Raw genomic sequence first — 16959 nt, forward strand, 5'->3', positions numbered from 1 at the left:
CAAGGAATCACAGAGTCGACACGATCAACTATTATATCTATAATCCCGTTTCCGTTTTTTTAATTTCGAATAATTCATTGAATTATTTAAATACAATAAATAAAATTTATTATATAAAACCATAAAAGTAAATATTATTCAAGATTTCCTAAATATAATGACATGGTTTTGTTATATTTAAATATAAAAACATATTTTTTCTGTTATACATAATTAATAAATAATTTTTAATTAAAATATACAATGTATAAATAAATAAAGAATATAAAAATAACTATGTAAATAAATTGGTACTTAGAATAATTACTGAATGATTTGTTCTAGTAAGTATGAATGAAATATTGTTGGGGTTTTAAATTAAGGGGCAAGTATTAGTAAAGTGTTTCATTTAATATTACATACCTATTGTTTAGTTTGCGTGCACTATAGAAATCTACAATTCAGAAATTTCCGTAATTCTATTGTGTTTGCGGAATTGTTTAAACTGTTTTGAATTATTTAAATTCGCAGAAAAATTTGATTGCCATATCTGTTTCGATACAGAAGATCAATTTTTGTTGCTTACAGAATACAAAGGAGTGCCAGTATTTTAGGTTTAAATTATAATTTTTATTGAACATCAAACAAACAGTTCCATCAAGAAAGTTTTCCAAAAATAATTTATTTTTTTAGAAATGCTCCTGGAGACTGCTTTATTTGCTCCTCGAGGCTGCAAAATCATCAAACAAGAAACTATTACAGATATGCATATATTTCGGGCAACATTTCCTTAAGACCAATGTGACATATTCCCCAAATTTGCACACAATTTGCAAAAGTCATGAAATCCAATATTTTTTGAGGTTATAGCGTCATGAGTTGCAGTTTTTGTTGCTAACGCAAGTGATTATCAGTTTTTATTTTATTTTCTTTCCCGGTTTATTTATGGTGTTACTGCAAATTAATTGGTTAAAGTTGCTTTATTTGCAAATTAAAGTAGTTGTCGTGATTGATACGACCATCACGTTGATAACATCCTGGGAAGGTTCCGCCCATTGCCCTCCCCCTCCCCATTAATGTAATTTTTGTAATGTTTTAACATATCACAACATAACATTTTTTGCAAATAAACTTGAACTTAATATTTATTTTAATTTTTAATTTACTTTACATACTTAAAAACATCAATTTAAAATATTTTAAAGTGAATTTTATAACATTTGAGAAAATAAGATTTTTATATATTGATATTTATTTTGGTAAATTGGTTTTTTTTTTTTTTGTATATATTCCCACGGATATTGTTTTATATGCAGCTAAAAAGTTTCAAAAACAAAAAATTTACAAAATTTGTGTATTATATTAAAAATTAATTATGTACGAGTATAATTTCCCTTAAGTTATCTAATGTATAACAAAAAATAAAGAAGACTAAAGAAATTGTGATTATTTTAAAAGATATAGATTTGTTAAAATAACAGTTAAAAGATTGTTTTAAGGCAAAGTTTGTATAATCAGAGACAAGAAACCATTTAAGTTCTAGAATATACCAAAGATATTGTTATACTTATATGCACACTCTAGCAGACAGCGAGAAAACATTTTAATCTTCCATATAGTTATAAAGATTTCTAAATATTTATGTGTATATATATATATATATATATATATATATATAGATATATATATTGTTTATTAAATATAATAAATTTTGAATAGAATATTTTAAGGATATTTTTCAAAGATTTTTTCTTTGATTGTATACCAAAATGATAATAAGAGCTGGCGGGAATCGGTTTTTTGTATATTTTACTCCTCTGATTATGTTGTTTTTATTATTATGTAAACATTATTATAATGAAGTTTTGTTTAATATTTAAACTTATATAAAGTGCTGTTGTTAGAGTTTGTGTAAGAAAATAGGTTTTGGAGCTCTTATACGTCTATGACAACAAATTAATTTTCGTCGTAATAATTAAATGAACTTTGATCAAACTAATTGTAGATGATAGATTGTAGTGTGAAGACACATCCTTAGATATTGCAGAATAAATTGAACATAACATCCAGGAGGTTTAAATAACCACATCACAAATACAAAAGTCTTCTCCCTATATCTGGCATATCGCGTGTACATAAAATGTGAAGTGCCGTCTCATCATCCGTATCGTATGAAGGAGTGGACTCATTTGGTCATACTCCCTTTAGCTAAATATTTTACAGACGTATTCCAAAGAAAATTTCTTGGAGTGCGTAGAGTGCGTGGCGGTGCTTTGCTTTATTCAACAAGTGTTTTTCGCATTCGAAGCCTAGCTAGTCTTCTGTTCTCATCTTGATGATAGCGGTACATAATCCACAGAGTGGTGGCGATCCCACATATTTGACATCAGAGGCGTCCGCCTTATTTCCCTGTGCTTCGTATTGACCTGACTTAACTCTGTTTAAAACTGCCAGCTCATTTACATTCACACGTTAACTTATATTCCACGTTATTATTAACTGAAAACTGAAATAGAGCTGCTCTACTGCTCGGGAGAATATATGTCTGATTGCTAATATATGATTGCTGTAGTTTCTCTCAAATATAAGTCAATCTATCTCAAGTACAACTCAATTACTTGCACTTCCTCCTGGAATACAGTGCAATAACCATCGGCACGAATATCTATACCTTCAAACTTAATTTATATACGTAGAACACCAGTGAGCTACAATTGAATTGCGACGCATTTCTTTCACCCGACCCCATACTGGCATGTACAGCATTACCTTTATGACCGAACTTGTGTACTATTCTTCTTTTATTATCGTATTGTATTCTCTCATATCTCTCTTATATCTGACGTCAATTTAGTAGCATAAATTAATTTGTAACAGGTGACCAAAACTTTTACCTAGAAAATTCCAATAATATTTTGTTTAAAATTTCTTTGTGTACATTATACTCTTATACTCTTAAGACAATATAAAAGATTATTTTAAAGCAATTAAAGTGCAATTCTTTTAAAATTCTAAAATTTTATCAATTTACAAATTAATGCTCCATTTTTTTTTAAATCTAAAGTGTATAACAATTTGTATTGTTATACACTTGAGATGTGGGTATAACAATTTTGTATTGTTTTGTGTGCTTGTATCACAATGGAAATGTAGGTAGAATGCAATATAATAAAGTATTTTTTTAAAACTTAACATTTTTTTAAGGAATTTTTTTTTATTATGCTTTTCTCCTCTCTCTTTTGTATAACTTTAAGAAGTTGATAGTTCATTTTATTTTTATTTTTTTGTAGTTTGAGTGTTCTTATAAGTGATTTTGTCTGAATGTGTTTATGAAATTTTTTTTTTTCTTATTTTTCCTTTCATTTAATGTTATTAAAAATTCTTTTGTTTTTATATGTATGTATGTACTTATGTATAAAGAGTCTAATATGAAACAAAATATGAACAATAAAAGGATAATAAGAAAATATAAATGAAATAATTTTTATATATAAATGTGTAAGAATATTGTTCTCTTTATTTAAATCTACTTGAAATTCTAAAACCGATTCAAAGGTTATTGTGAACAAAATATTTTTAATATACATATAAAAATCTTTTAAATATAAGGAAGCGTTCCATTAAAGGCCGTATAACACTCTAAACGCGCAACACTCTGTAGTCCATATGAGCAACGCTCAATATAATATGAATAATATTCCGGACGACACCAGAGCCGGCTGCTAGCCTATGCACAGCATTCGTTGCTATGTACAGCTTTCGTTGCATTTCGAGAGAATACTTATGCATTATGGAAAATATTCTTTTTATTTTCAATATTTAAATTAATAAGTTGTATTCCTATATAACAGAATTTCTTAACTAAATAGCGTTCAATTTATAAACAATTTCCACCTATTTCTCCAAAAGGAACACATCATATAATTAAAAGAAATTTTTAAACACAGACCTCTCGTACACACTTTATTATTTTCAATTATAATGGCACAATATACATAGTTTAATTTTGTTATATTGTTTAAGCATGAAGCAAAGAATCTTGTATACAAGTATATAATATCTAATACCTCAATTAGGTCAAACGTTTTCAATTAATTAACTTGTATATTTAATATAATTAATAAAAATTTATATCTACATTGTTTTCCTTTTCCCCAAAATAAAAATTAATACAAAATTTCCGATTATTCTTTATTATACAATAAAATTGAATTGTAATTGTCTCTTTGAATTTTTAATCATGTTATATGAATACTTGTATAATAGTTTGAATAATATCATAATTAAGAATTAGCATGTTTTAAATATTTTATAGAAATACATATATAATTAAAATATTTTATATTATACGATAGTTAGATGTTATATTGTTAGTTAGTTGGCGCTTTAGTTGGAATGTTATCATTATGAGATTAAACAAATATAAAATTATTAAGGATATGAGATAAAGAAAATTTGTAAGTAGATTGCTTTCCGTTCCAATTCTATTATAAAGTCTTTGAATCTATTGATGGAAGAATACATTAATATAATAGTTAATTTTATAACTAAAAATGATATTAAGTGGAATTTGTTGACTAATTTGACTTATTTTTTTTAGGTTTTGGAACGCACAATTTATGAATCAAGTTTTCATATTGAAAAATTAGCAAATATCCATAGGAAAAGTTAATATTTTCTCTACATTCTCTTAGCATATAACAATAATTACACTAAGTGGGTCGTATATGATGACGGGATGTTGTGAAAATACGAGGAAATTACTGAGCCATTACAGATGTTTTTCAGAGGTTTACGGACTTATTATTACTCATATTAAGTGTAAATACATTACTTGTCTGTTGCGGATATTGTAATTAAACTTTAAAAATTCAATATTGAATTTCAAAAATTTCAATTGCAATAATTTATTAATAAATTTTGTAAAATAATATTATACATTAATACCTTCAGATATATAAAAAATATTTGACTTCAATTCCACAAATCCGATTTTCTAATTGCATGTGTAAGCATCCAGTCATTTCTTATCTACATATATATGCGAACAAACACACATATCTGTGTGAGAAAATAAAAATCTCTTCAAATAATAATTAAATTAAATTTTAACCGCAACCACAAATTTTTATAATTTTACCTTACAAAATTCTTTCATCTTAAATCAATAATCCAAAAAATATTTAGAATTTATTCATAGTATAAAAATTTTCAAATTCATTGCACATATTCATAATAATTTTACATCATCATTTATGTTATACAGTATTGTTATACACTCTAGTATATATATATATACCGTCTAGTAGATAAATGCTATTGATTACCTTAAAATGTTAATGAAATTTCATAAGCATCATATTAAATTTTTTCCTTATTAAATAAATTTAATATTTAAATTAAATTTTCGCTGTTCAGAAAATAGTTTAGATCATAATTATATTGGAATAAAGCTTTTAAAATGAATTCTATTGCAATAATGAAATTATTACATGTGGTCGCTTATATATACATACATACATACATTATTTACTAATTTATATCTTCAGTTCAATTATGTGCATATAATGCAATTGAATATTTAAAAAAATTTTTATTAATTGAAGGAATCTTAAATTTCAATATTGTAGATGTATAGGAATTTTTTTTTTTTAATAAAATGTAAAATAGTGAAAATATACGTAAGAATTCAGAGGTCATTTTGTAAAAAAAAAACAATCAAGATAATTTTATTAAAATTTTCATTAATTTTTTTGCCGCAGTTATTTGTTGTTGTTGTTTTTTAAATTCTATTTAAATTTTTGCAAAACTTACATGAACATCATTTAAAGTTTATAATAATTTTTTTTCTATTTGTTGGAGGAATTGTTGAAATAATGAAATGGAAAAATAGAAAATCAAGTATTGGATGATGTTATATTGTACGTATAGCTATGCTTTTCCTTCAATATGTATATGTGGCACTATAATGGGATCAATTACGAAATTAGTTAATTAGAAAATGCTTCTAATGTGATAAGCTGATCATTGGGTTGTGGCACCGATCCTTTAATCGAAGGGTCTTGGGTTCAAAACCCGGTCAGGCACTATAAAAATTATGAATAAACAAAATTATTATACAAATAATTTTCATATATTCATAATATTCGATATTAAAAAACTAAGAAAACAAACAATAAATATTAATAACCTTAAATATTTGATATAAAAAAAAAAAAAACTGCGGCAAAGTAATCCTAGCTAGTTAAAACTCTTAATTTAGAATATGAATTTATTTATGGTAGTCGGCCAAACCGTACAACACCACTATATACGTTTATGTTATTACGGTTGAGAATATTTTCAATGTCATTTCCAAAATCAATTTTATTCCACATTTTAAATTCAAAGTTTTTGCTATTTTCATGGCATATCAAAATTTTCATTAAAGTATCCTAAAGTTGTTTGGTTTAACCCTAAATTTTTCTTATACTTACAATCACATTTATTTATTACTGTTTTACATCATTCACCATATAGAAATTTTATTCAATTAAATTAATTTGTCTTTACTCTTATATAAAAGATTTAAATACTAACATACATGCAAACATGATTATAAAACAAAAACAAATAACAAAAACAAAAGGAAAATATAAAAAATGATTTTTTTTTTGTGTTATACTTGAAAATTCTTTGTACATGATGTAAATATTAAATAAATTGTTATTAAATGCTTCCTATACATATACAAACATGCATATAAAAAATTTCCTTCCTTATTTACTGAAAAATTGTTCTAATTTTTTTTTTATATTTTCACCATAAAAGCTATTAAAGTTAATTTACCATATAGACCCCATAATAACAATAGAAAAACTTTACTTTTAATTTAATATTATTTTTTTTTCTTCTTGTTTTTTTTTTTTGAAAAATTTCTTACCCTGATTGTAATTCACGCAACCTCAACTTAAAAAGAAACCGAACCAAGAAAATAAGGAAAGAAAAAACGTAATAGAAAACTTCATAACTTAATTATCCTTTAGTTAGTTATCCTTAAAAATATCTAAAAAAAAAACAAAAAAAAAAAAAATAAGAAATTTTTTTTTGTAATTTTCTTATTTTTGTTTTTCTTAAAACGAAGCATAAATAATAAGTATTAAGAAAACTATTCAAAATAATTTAGAATAATTTTAGCTTTTCCGGATGAAATAAGGATGTAAAGAAATTGTTGGAGAAAATTTTTGTTTTTGGGAAGGGAGACGGAGGAGATAGGAAAAATAACCAAAAAATCTGGTTCAACTTTTCAGGTTCTTTCTCTCTCTCTTCTAGTTTTCTCGCTCTATCTCTTAAGGAGGAAAGTTCACTTTATATAGAGCCCAATTTTGAATAATAATAACTCGAGAGAAGAAGCAAAAAATAGCAATACGAAATAGATGATCAAAAATTCTAAGAATTTACCTTGATGACTTTAATTTTATAATACCTATATATTGTGTTAGGTAGATGCACCTACATTTATTTTGATTTTATTTATTATAAATAAAGGTTATTAAAGTTTATTCACCTTTATAATAATTTTCATTTTGTTTGGGTTTTTTTTCATAATGATACTCGTATTGTGTGCAGAATTTATTGTATGTTTTCTTAAATTTTCTAGGATTACTGAACGATTTTCTAGGATTATTTTAAATATTTTACATAACTATTTAATTAAAACATGTTGAGAAGCATTATTTAGGAAGATTTATGCTTCAGCAATCGATTTTATTTTATTTTTTTTAAAAATTAACAATAAAATAAAATGCTCGAAGATTCTTCTTTGTAAATTGTAATAATAAAGTATTTAGGAAATAAATGGAAATAAAATTTGAACAGGAAATCGAATAAATACTAAGACTCTAATACTATGACTCTAAATGAGTAGCTCCCTTAAATAGTATTTGGCGTGCCACTTGATTATGTATCAGAAATGACATCTGAAATGTTTTCCCGACACTTAATAAATCCCAGTATCTTCTGCTGAAATAACATTTGCTGTGCCTTCCTACTATGTATATGATATGACGCCTCTGTAAGTTTTAGTATCTTCCCTACTGTCTACCCAGCATGTTCATTGAAGCTTTCTCAAAGAACTTGAAGGCGCTAACATCCTCTAAATTAAACTTCCACAGGTAAGTCCGAATCTAGCAATAACTGATTCAAAGACCCCATTACCAAATTTTAAACAGAACTCCATTACTAATAACATTTTGTATAATAAACTATAACCAAATCATTTTTAAACTAAAAATTAAAGTTTTTAGTTTAATGGAATGAGCCGGTCTTTTTAGTTATTGTTCCGCGAACAAATTTCTACCGTTACACTATATTTGAATCAATCTTTATTATTTCAATTAACAATTTTGTTTTAATAAAATCTTAATGTAACTTGATTGTGTTTCAATATCTATTGCACGTCTTCCTAATAACATAAGCATGCAATAAATTGAATTTTATTAACATTTTTCTAACTACATATAAAATATAAATTTTGTACAATAATATTTTAATATCATAAATCAAATGAATTTTTCATTTAGAAATCATAAAATACTCCTAATTGTCGTCGTATTTCATCTTCGATTGCAATCATTTCTAAACTATTTTTCCATGTATATAATGGTGATTCTTTAAGTCCTTTTTCTAAACAATTACGTACTTCTTCAGCTTCATAACGTAATCCACATGAATTGAAATGATTAAATGGAAATTTTCCTTCTGGCAATGGAAATTCTTTAATTTTACCATCTGGTCCAACAATACTATCACAACACCAATAATTTTTCAACTATATAAAATAAGAAAAGTACTCATATTAAATAAAATTTCAGTAATCAAAATTGTATAAAATTTAATATAATAGAAATTATAAATTTTTTTTACAAAATTATAAATTTTTAAGAAATTTTTAAAAAATTATGACTTTAATTGTAGAATAAATGGATTCGATGAAGAGGAAATTAAGAAATAAATATTAGCACGAAATATTAGCAATCACAATTATTTAAGAGAAGTGTTATCATCAGATTTATCTAATTATACCATATTAATTTCGAATTAACAGTACAGTAATTGCTATCCAAATTATTATTTAATGTTATATAAGATCAATAATACTATTGATAACTTAATCAGTTAATATATGATTCTTATAGTAACCAAGGGTAATTTTTTAATTTTAAATGTTATAAATATCAAGTCAAGTATAATAGAACAGAAAAATAAAATGATCGTAAGTTGCAAAAATAAAAGTCATCTTAAATATACAAGTATGTTATATGTTAAATATATTTATGTATATAGAGATATGATTAAAAAATAGAAATCATAGCAGGTTATTTATATACATACATAGATTATATTGTCAATTATCACTGTTATTATTGATCATTTTCAAGGAGATTATATTAAATTTGAACATATGCATGATAAGGCTATAAATATTGATTTTTAAATAATTTTAATTGAATTTAACTGAGGCAGCAGTTGATAAGATTTGAAAATATTGCGAAAAAATTAATATATAATGCTTGCCCTACAAAATATTTTTTTAAAATATATAAATAATTATTTTGATTAAAATTGTGTTGGACCCACCAAATACAGTTTACTGTAATAACATGATTATTTTTAATATTTTTCAGTTTCCAAGCATATTAGTTCAAAAAATTTTCATCATAAAATTTTTTCCACAAGATCTACTAGAAACTATCAGGGTAAAAGGCTAAAACTCTAACGGTAATTGTAAAAAGCTTAATGTAAATTCTAAACACATACAATAAAAAAATTATAAATTAAAAATTTTCTTACCAAAATTTCACCTTTTGTCCCCTTAATAATTGCTTGATTTTTTAAATTTTTTAAACCAGATGTATGAGCATACAATTTACAATCATTTCCAAAATCTAATTCAATATTTGATTCTAAATCAATACCATCATCATTTAATTTACCAATTGCTTTAATTTTTTTTGGATATCCTTTAAAAATTAATTGTGCTAATTGTATTGAATAAATACCAATATCCATTGTAATACCACCACCAAGTTTTCTTGTTAAAATTCTATCAATATCAGCTTTAAAACCATGTTCAACATGAATTTCTTTAATATCACCAATACTTTTTAATTCAATTAATTCATTTAAATATTTATATGATGGAAAAAATCTTGACCATATACCCTCTAATAAAAATACATTTTTAATATAGGCCAATTGATATAATTCTTCTGCTTTTGTATAACTCATACATAATGGTTTCTCACATAATACATTTTTACCATGTTGTAAAAATAATTTACATACATTATAATGAAATGGATTTATAGTACCAATATATATAATACCAATATTAGGATCATTAGCAAGTTCATCATAACTACCATAATGTTTTTTAATTTGATGTTTATTTGCAAAATCTATTGCTCTTTGTATTTCTGGATCAGCAATAGCAATAATTTTATGATTACCATTTGGTAATGTATTAAGTGCTGTAACAAAATCATGTGTTATACGGCCAGCAGCAGCAATACCCCAACATAATTCCATTTTTTGTCTTTTTTTTGGTTTTTGTTATGTGTTACCTTTTATTAATTATTACTATTGTTATCTTTGTGTTATATAATTTGTTGTTTTTTTATTATTGTTGTTATTGTTATATTATACTGTCTATTTTTAACAATTATTGTTATATTTTCGAATTTATTATATTAAATGATCATTTAGCAAACCAAGAAGCAACGGTGAAAGCTTAAATATAACTAAATAAAATTTTAAGCTTTTTCAATTATTTTAGGTATTATTTATATTGTAGGTATTAAGAGAGTACTTTAAAAAGTAACTATATATTGAGTACATAAATAAAACTAATAATATTTAATATAAATGTATATTATGAATACTCGTATGTATGAATGTGTGTATATAAAAAGAAGAATGTAAAATGAATTTAATTGATATTTGATTTTTTTTGTGTTTCTAATGTGCTTTCACAGATGATGAGTACAAATTACATATAAGAATTACATATATGAAAATAATAATAAACCTTTTGTAATATCGTAAAACATTAGATCAGCATGTTTTTAGTTAGTATGCAAGAGTGAATAATATGAATGAATAAAACTATTATAAAATAGTTAGTAAATAAATTAGTAATTTGTATATGTACACTAGTGTCTAATATGTATGTATGTATGTATATATAATTTACATATTTTTATGTATATAGATAATTGTTATGGAATATACGGAACGTGATTTAAATTTTCTTTTTTTTTTTGGTTTGTGGCTTGAAATTTTTAGTAATAATTATTGTCATAATAGTTATTATTATGATAAAAGTAATTATTATTGATCTCGTAAACATTTTTACCTTTCGTAATTTATTTTATTTTTAATTTCTAGTTTTGCTTAATTTTTTTTCAGATGGAAGCTTTTTATTATATTCATGTCTATAATCGGAGAATATTATTATTATAATAAACACATAATTTAATTATGTATAGAAATACATATAAAAATATTTGTACAAATGTTTTATATAATATACGATATTATGTGGTCTTATGTATTCTTGTAAATATGTACTATATTATATATGTACCTATAAGAGTGTGTACATATCAAATTAAAATATGAATTTTGTGCGTTCATATTTGTTCAAGTGAATTTTTTTTTCATTCTATTTGTATTTTTTCTTATTATTTTTTTTTAATAATTTTAATAATATGAAAAACAAATTTTGCAAAATAAATATTAATTGAAAAGAAATTTGTCTATGATATTTTTTGAGTAGTTATCAGTGTATTCAAACCTTTTCTTTGTAATTAACTTTTAAATTAATTTACAGCTAAAATATTTTGCTTAATGCATGTTTGATATCATACATTTGCTTCGCATACCATTTGTATGATTTCAAACACGTATAAAATAAACTTCTGAAATTTTAGGTATAATCTATACTGTAAAATTTTGCCATTGAATTATAATTCTTAATGTTAATTTTTGTAATATAATTACATGTTTTGAAATGATTATTTTTTATAATGCTTAGAATGCGTTATCTACATTTGTATGATGCCATTTACTTGTCATGGTGTTGATGTTAATATAATTCAATTCATTTAACTGTATTATAACAGTTTAATATCAAACTGCAATACAAACTATTGGAATAAAACATCAATTAAATTTGTTACTACAATTTTGCGTTATAGATCTAGCTATTTGTGGCACTCACTTAAAATTAGTTTGTCACACCATTTTATTTTTATTTTAACTTTTTCTCTTCTTTATATAAATTTATTTACAATTTAAATATTTTAAAATTATTGAATACGAATATCTATATAAGAATATCAAATTTTAAGTTTCGATTACTCTTTTTTAATTATCAACGTGGAAGTGACAATAATTTTTAATATCATATCTTTAAAAATTGTTAGTATGTAGGTATATACACGCACACTTTATGTATTCATGTGTTCCTCGCCAGTGAGGCAAAATTTTAGATTCTAAAAATAGTCATAATTTATTGTAAATACATAAATATGTATACGACGTTCTGTATTTAAGCCAAAATTTATTTTATTATTATCATTTTTTGTGTAGGTACGTATACAGGTAGGTAGAGTGAACATATGTATTATCAGTGTTGTGTTATGACATTATCACTAAATTGATAATAAAATAGCAAAAATGTAAATGTTATCAATGTGGTAACATAATTTTTATGATAAATTTTTTTTTTGTTATAGCAAGTATGTGAAGTTTTTTTTTCAAACTTACCATACGATTGATTTCCAAGAGAATATTTTGAGCATATTTGACAAGCAAATTATTTACTCATTTTTTAATGTAAACCATTTAAATTAAATATTTTAGAAAAGATTTAATTATCTTGTTAATTACAAAAATTTTAAATCATAAGGCTGCTGTAAATAAAAGTTTCATTAAGAGTTAAAAAAAAAATCAAGTTTTTTGCATATCTGTAGGCGTAATATCTACACAATAAGTAATATAACAGTCCGGAAAAAACACTATAGCTCAGAGTTTTTAATGTTTAGTCTATTTTTCATTGAGTTACTAAATTTCTTTCAATCAGTCTATTTTAAAAGAAACCACGGTTTTGGAAAATTGGAACAATTTATTTAAATTAATAAAAATTTTAAATATGTAAACATTTTTGAAAATGTTTGTTCACACGTCCATATGCAAACAAATTTGTATTATACAATATTATATGTATAACATATTAGCCATTCGGTTATACTAGTTTAATTTTTATTCTCAAGCTCAAAATTACACATTTATATTTCCACTCTTATTCTTATTTTCTTTTACTAAAATGCTGTTATATAACATAACAATTTTGAAGATAAACAAGTCAAAGCAACTTTAAACGGCTCAAATCTACATTAAATGCGGCTGATGTTGCGGCTTATTGATTTTTTTTATTTTGGCTTAGCAAAAAACTACAAATTCTAACTCGTAAAAATAATTTTAAATAAAACAGTAAGACTTAATAAAGTATATTTACATATACAACTATAAACATAATATGCTGACATAACTGATATTGTTAATTTTATGTACAAATATATGTACTTATATACATACATACATATATGTCATGTAGTTATAAACAAAAATTATTGCAGCGTTTACATTTTTTTTAAAGAAAAAACCTGATACAAAATGCAATTTACAATTTCATATACTAATTGTATTTTTTAGATTTATTTTAGCAGCTGATATTCTGCACAATCAATCATAATACTACATAACTACAAATTTTATGTATTTGCTTCAATGTCATTAAAGTACTAGATTTTTTTCGGTTCAAAGACCGTTTTAACATAAAATATAGGGGTATAATGTTTATAAATATGTTTATAAACATAATATTATAAATACTATTGAAAGTGTTGTAGCCGGCATGTTTTGCGATTGTGTTTGTAAAAAAATTTATAAATATATTTTATAATATGTATATTTATTTACGCATGTATGCAACATATTCATTCATATGTTTGTATATGCGTGAATATGAAATAGTATATAGATTTTGTATTCCTTAGAAAGAGTAGTAAAGAGCTGAGTGTAAATTGTTGTTTTTAGACAAATTCTAAGGACATGTTTAAAATTTATTGAATTTTCGAAAGATAGTAGAGTATAGTATATGTATATGAAATTGATATTCGTGCTATCGAGTATACAATTGGGGCAAAGTAAGTGATAAATATTATTTAATTGAGTTTCATAATATTATTTGATGAGTTCGATTTGATTTTACTATCAGTCTTTGATTATGACGCTTGAATAGATATCGAAAGAAAAACACTGTCCTGAATTCGGTGCGTGCACCAAATCAAAAACTGTCCTCATATTTTTTGTCATCAATTTTGACATTTGAATAGACATCGAACTTTTGTTTACATTGTGTCCAATTCGGTGCACTTAATCAAGTATTTTTTATACAATTTTGGTCGTCGTAAATATTTATAAAATTCATGTTTCATATGCATAGTATTTAAAAGTTGACAATATGTAAGTGTTTACATATAAGAGTGCGTATGTATTAGTTGTTATAAATGTGAATATGTCCATACTTAAATGTAAATGTTTGTTTTTTGTAGCTAGACTATTATTATAGCTACAAAATAAAATGTAAAACTCAAAAAGAAGAAAATAAAATTATATTTGAAATTTTTACTTTATTTTTTTTTGAAAACATGCTTGAAACTACATTTTATAGCTTGCCGTTTTGTCGCTTAACTTCAATTCACAGCTTTATTTTACTATTTTCGTTTTTTTTTTTATTTTTGCATGTATAGTATTCCTCTCTTTTTCTCTTTATTCTATACATATATTATTTTCTACCATATTCTTTTTTAAACAGTTATGTATCCGTGCAATGCGCAATCTTCAAAACTCGTTTCATATTTATTGTAGCATTGTAGTTTTATAACTTCTTTAAAAGAATTAAAATATGTAGACAATGTTTATTGTAAATAAACGTAAGTATAAATATAAATATACATACATACAATTTATTTGTATTTTTATATACAAAATGCATACATACATATTATATTTATGTATATACAAATATAAAAAAAAAACAAATAATTCTTTATTTTATTTGCGTAAAGCGCTGTAAACAAAAATTTGATTTCTCTCTTGAATTTTGATTTTAGTTTATATCGCACACTTGATTTCCTTGGATGTGTACAGCGCGTCGTGAAATTTTTATTTTCCTGTGTTTCATATTTAATATTATCTGTCATACCATGTTTTAAGAGAAAAAAAAATTATAATTACAAAAAATGAAAAATAAATTCTATTTGAATTAAAATAGTTTTTTTTTTAATATTTGTGTGATTTTATAAAAAAATTCTTTCATTATTTTTATATTATTTTTAAATAATATTGTTTTCTATTTATTAATATTAAAATTTAATAAAATTGAAATTATCATAAAATATAAGAGAAGAGAAAATTTTATAATGGTGTAGGTGGCATTATTTATTGTGTGTGGAGTTCTGGTAAAAAAAAAAGGAATTTATTAAATTTATTTCTTCGAATTGGAAGGAAATTTCTTTCTTACTCTTTCAATTGTATTAGAAAATGAAAATAATGAAATAAAAAATTATTTTGTTGTCTCAAAAATTAGAACTTACAAAAAATAAAATTTTTCAATTAAAAATTTTTAAATACTTTTTAAATTAAATTATAAAAAAAAAAATTCAAATATTTTGAAAATGCTTAAATTTTTTTATAAAAAAATCTTTAATATTATTGTGATTTCATATAAATAATCTTTTGCTTCTTCAAAAAAATAAAAAAAAATATTAAAAAAAAGGGAAAAAGAAGTGCTAAAATTATTTCCTGATATTTTTATTTTTCCTTTTATTATTTTATTTTACCAAAAAATACAAATAAAAATGAAACGAAAGCAACAACAAAAAACCTATCACAAACTACAATTTCAGTTAGTTGAAAAGCAACAAAAAGAAAAACAACGAGAAAATATGAACCGGCTGCGACAACAACAACAAGGGCTGCTATTCAATACATTAACAATTGGTTTGATATTCTTTGCAGTGGCTACATTTCCGATTGAATGTCATGCAAGTCAAGGTAAAATTTGTTTACATTTCTCTCTTATTATTGTTATTAGTTGTTGTTGTGCTGGATTGAACTTATGCATTTAATTATTTATTTTATTATTTATTTTAATTTTATTATGTTTTTTATGTTTATGTTTTTTAAATATTTTTTATTATGAGAACTTCGTGATTAATTAATTAAATATGCATCATATTATAATTCTTGGAATTGATAAAATGAATTTAATATAGAATTAAAATATTTAATATAAGCATAAAATTATATTCAGTATATCTAAATGAATTTAATAAGTTATAATGAAGGGAAGAGTTATAAATATTAAATTATTTGTTTGACAATTACTCAACCTATAAATTCAATTATAAAATCATAATTTTCGGTATTTTTTGTTTAATTCAGAAATAGGAGCTTATTCTTTATGAAATTACTATTGAATATATAGTAAATGAGTATGAGGTAAGCAGCTGAAGACTCGGACATTTTTAGATTTCCGATCTAGAACCTCAAATTTAAGATGTTCAAGTGAGATATTCAAGTTTTTAAATAATTGTTGTTTATTATTTATAAAATAATTTTGAAATTTGCATGAGAATTAGGTATGATGACTTTTTTTCTGTTTTTTTTTTGGAAATTTCTAAAAAATTAATTGAAATTTTCTATTTTTGCTTGAATTTAATTTAAAAATAATTTTAATAAGCATAAAAATTTTTCAATTTTTTAATTCATACAAGAATTTAAGTTTTTTTTAAATCTGATATTTAAATTTTTTTGCAATACCAATATACCAATATACCAATTTACCAATAATATTCTTGTAGATTCTAT

At 23.4% G+C, this 16959-nt stretch overlaps 1 protein-coding gene across 1 annotated transcript; it reads right to left on the reverse strand.

The window, feature by feature from the left end:
• Positions 1-8325: 8325 nt before the first annotated feature.
• LOC129612267 (trans-1,2-dihydrobenzene-1,2-diol dehydrogenase) lies at positions 8326-10731 on the reverse strand. The gene is made up of 2 exons (XM_055525822.1): positions 9811-10731; positions 8326-8788 (listed from the first exon to the last, which is right to left on the reverse strand). The coding sequence occupies exons 1-2, from the start codon at positions 10546-10548 to the stop codon at positions 8537-8539; spliced, it is 990 nt and encodes a 329-aa protein (XP_055381797.1). The 5' UTR covers positions 10549-10731; the 3' UTR covers positions 8326-8536.
• Positions 10732-16959: the final 6228 nt, after the last annotated feature.

This window comes from Condylostylus longicornis, unplaced genomic scaffold (genome assembly GCF_029603195.1).
Source record: "Condylostylus longicornis isolate FDR11 unplaced genomic scaffold, ASM2960319v2 ptg000064l, whole genome shotgun sequence".
Taxonomy (NCBI): Eukaryota; Metazoa; Arthropoda; class Insecta; order Diptera; family Dolichopodidae; genus Condylostylus; species Condylostylus longicornis.

Coding starts and splice junctions, on each gene's coding strand:
- LOC129612267 (XM_055525822.1), bottom strand. CDS start 10,548: ATGGAATTATGTTGGGGTATTGCTGCTGCTGGCCGTATAACACATGAT. Junction 8,789..9,810: donor GGACAAAAGGTGAAATTTTG/GTAAGAAAATTT, acceptor TATTTTATATAG/TTGAAAAATTATTGGTGTTG.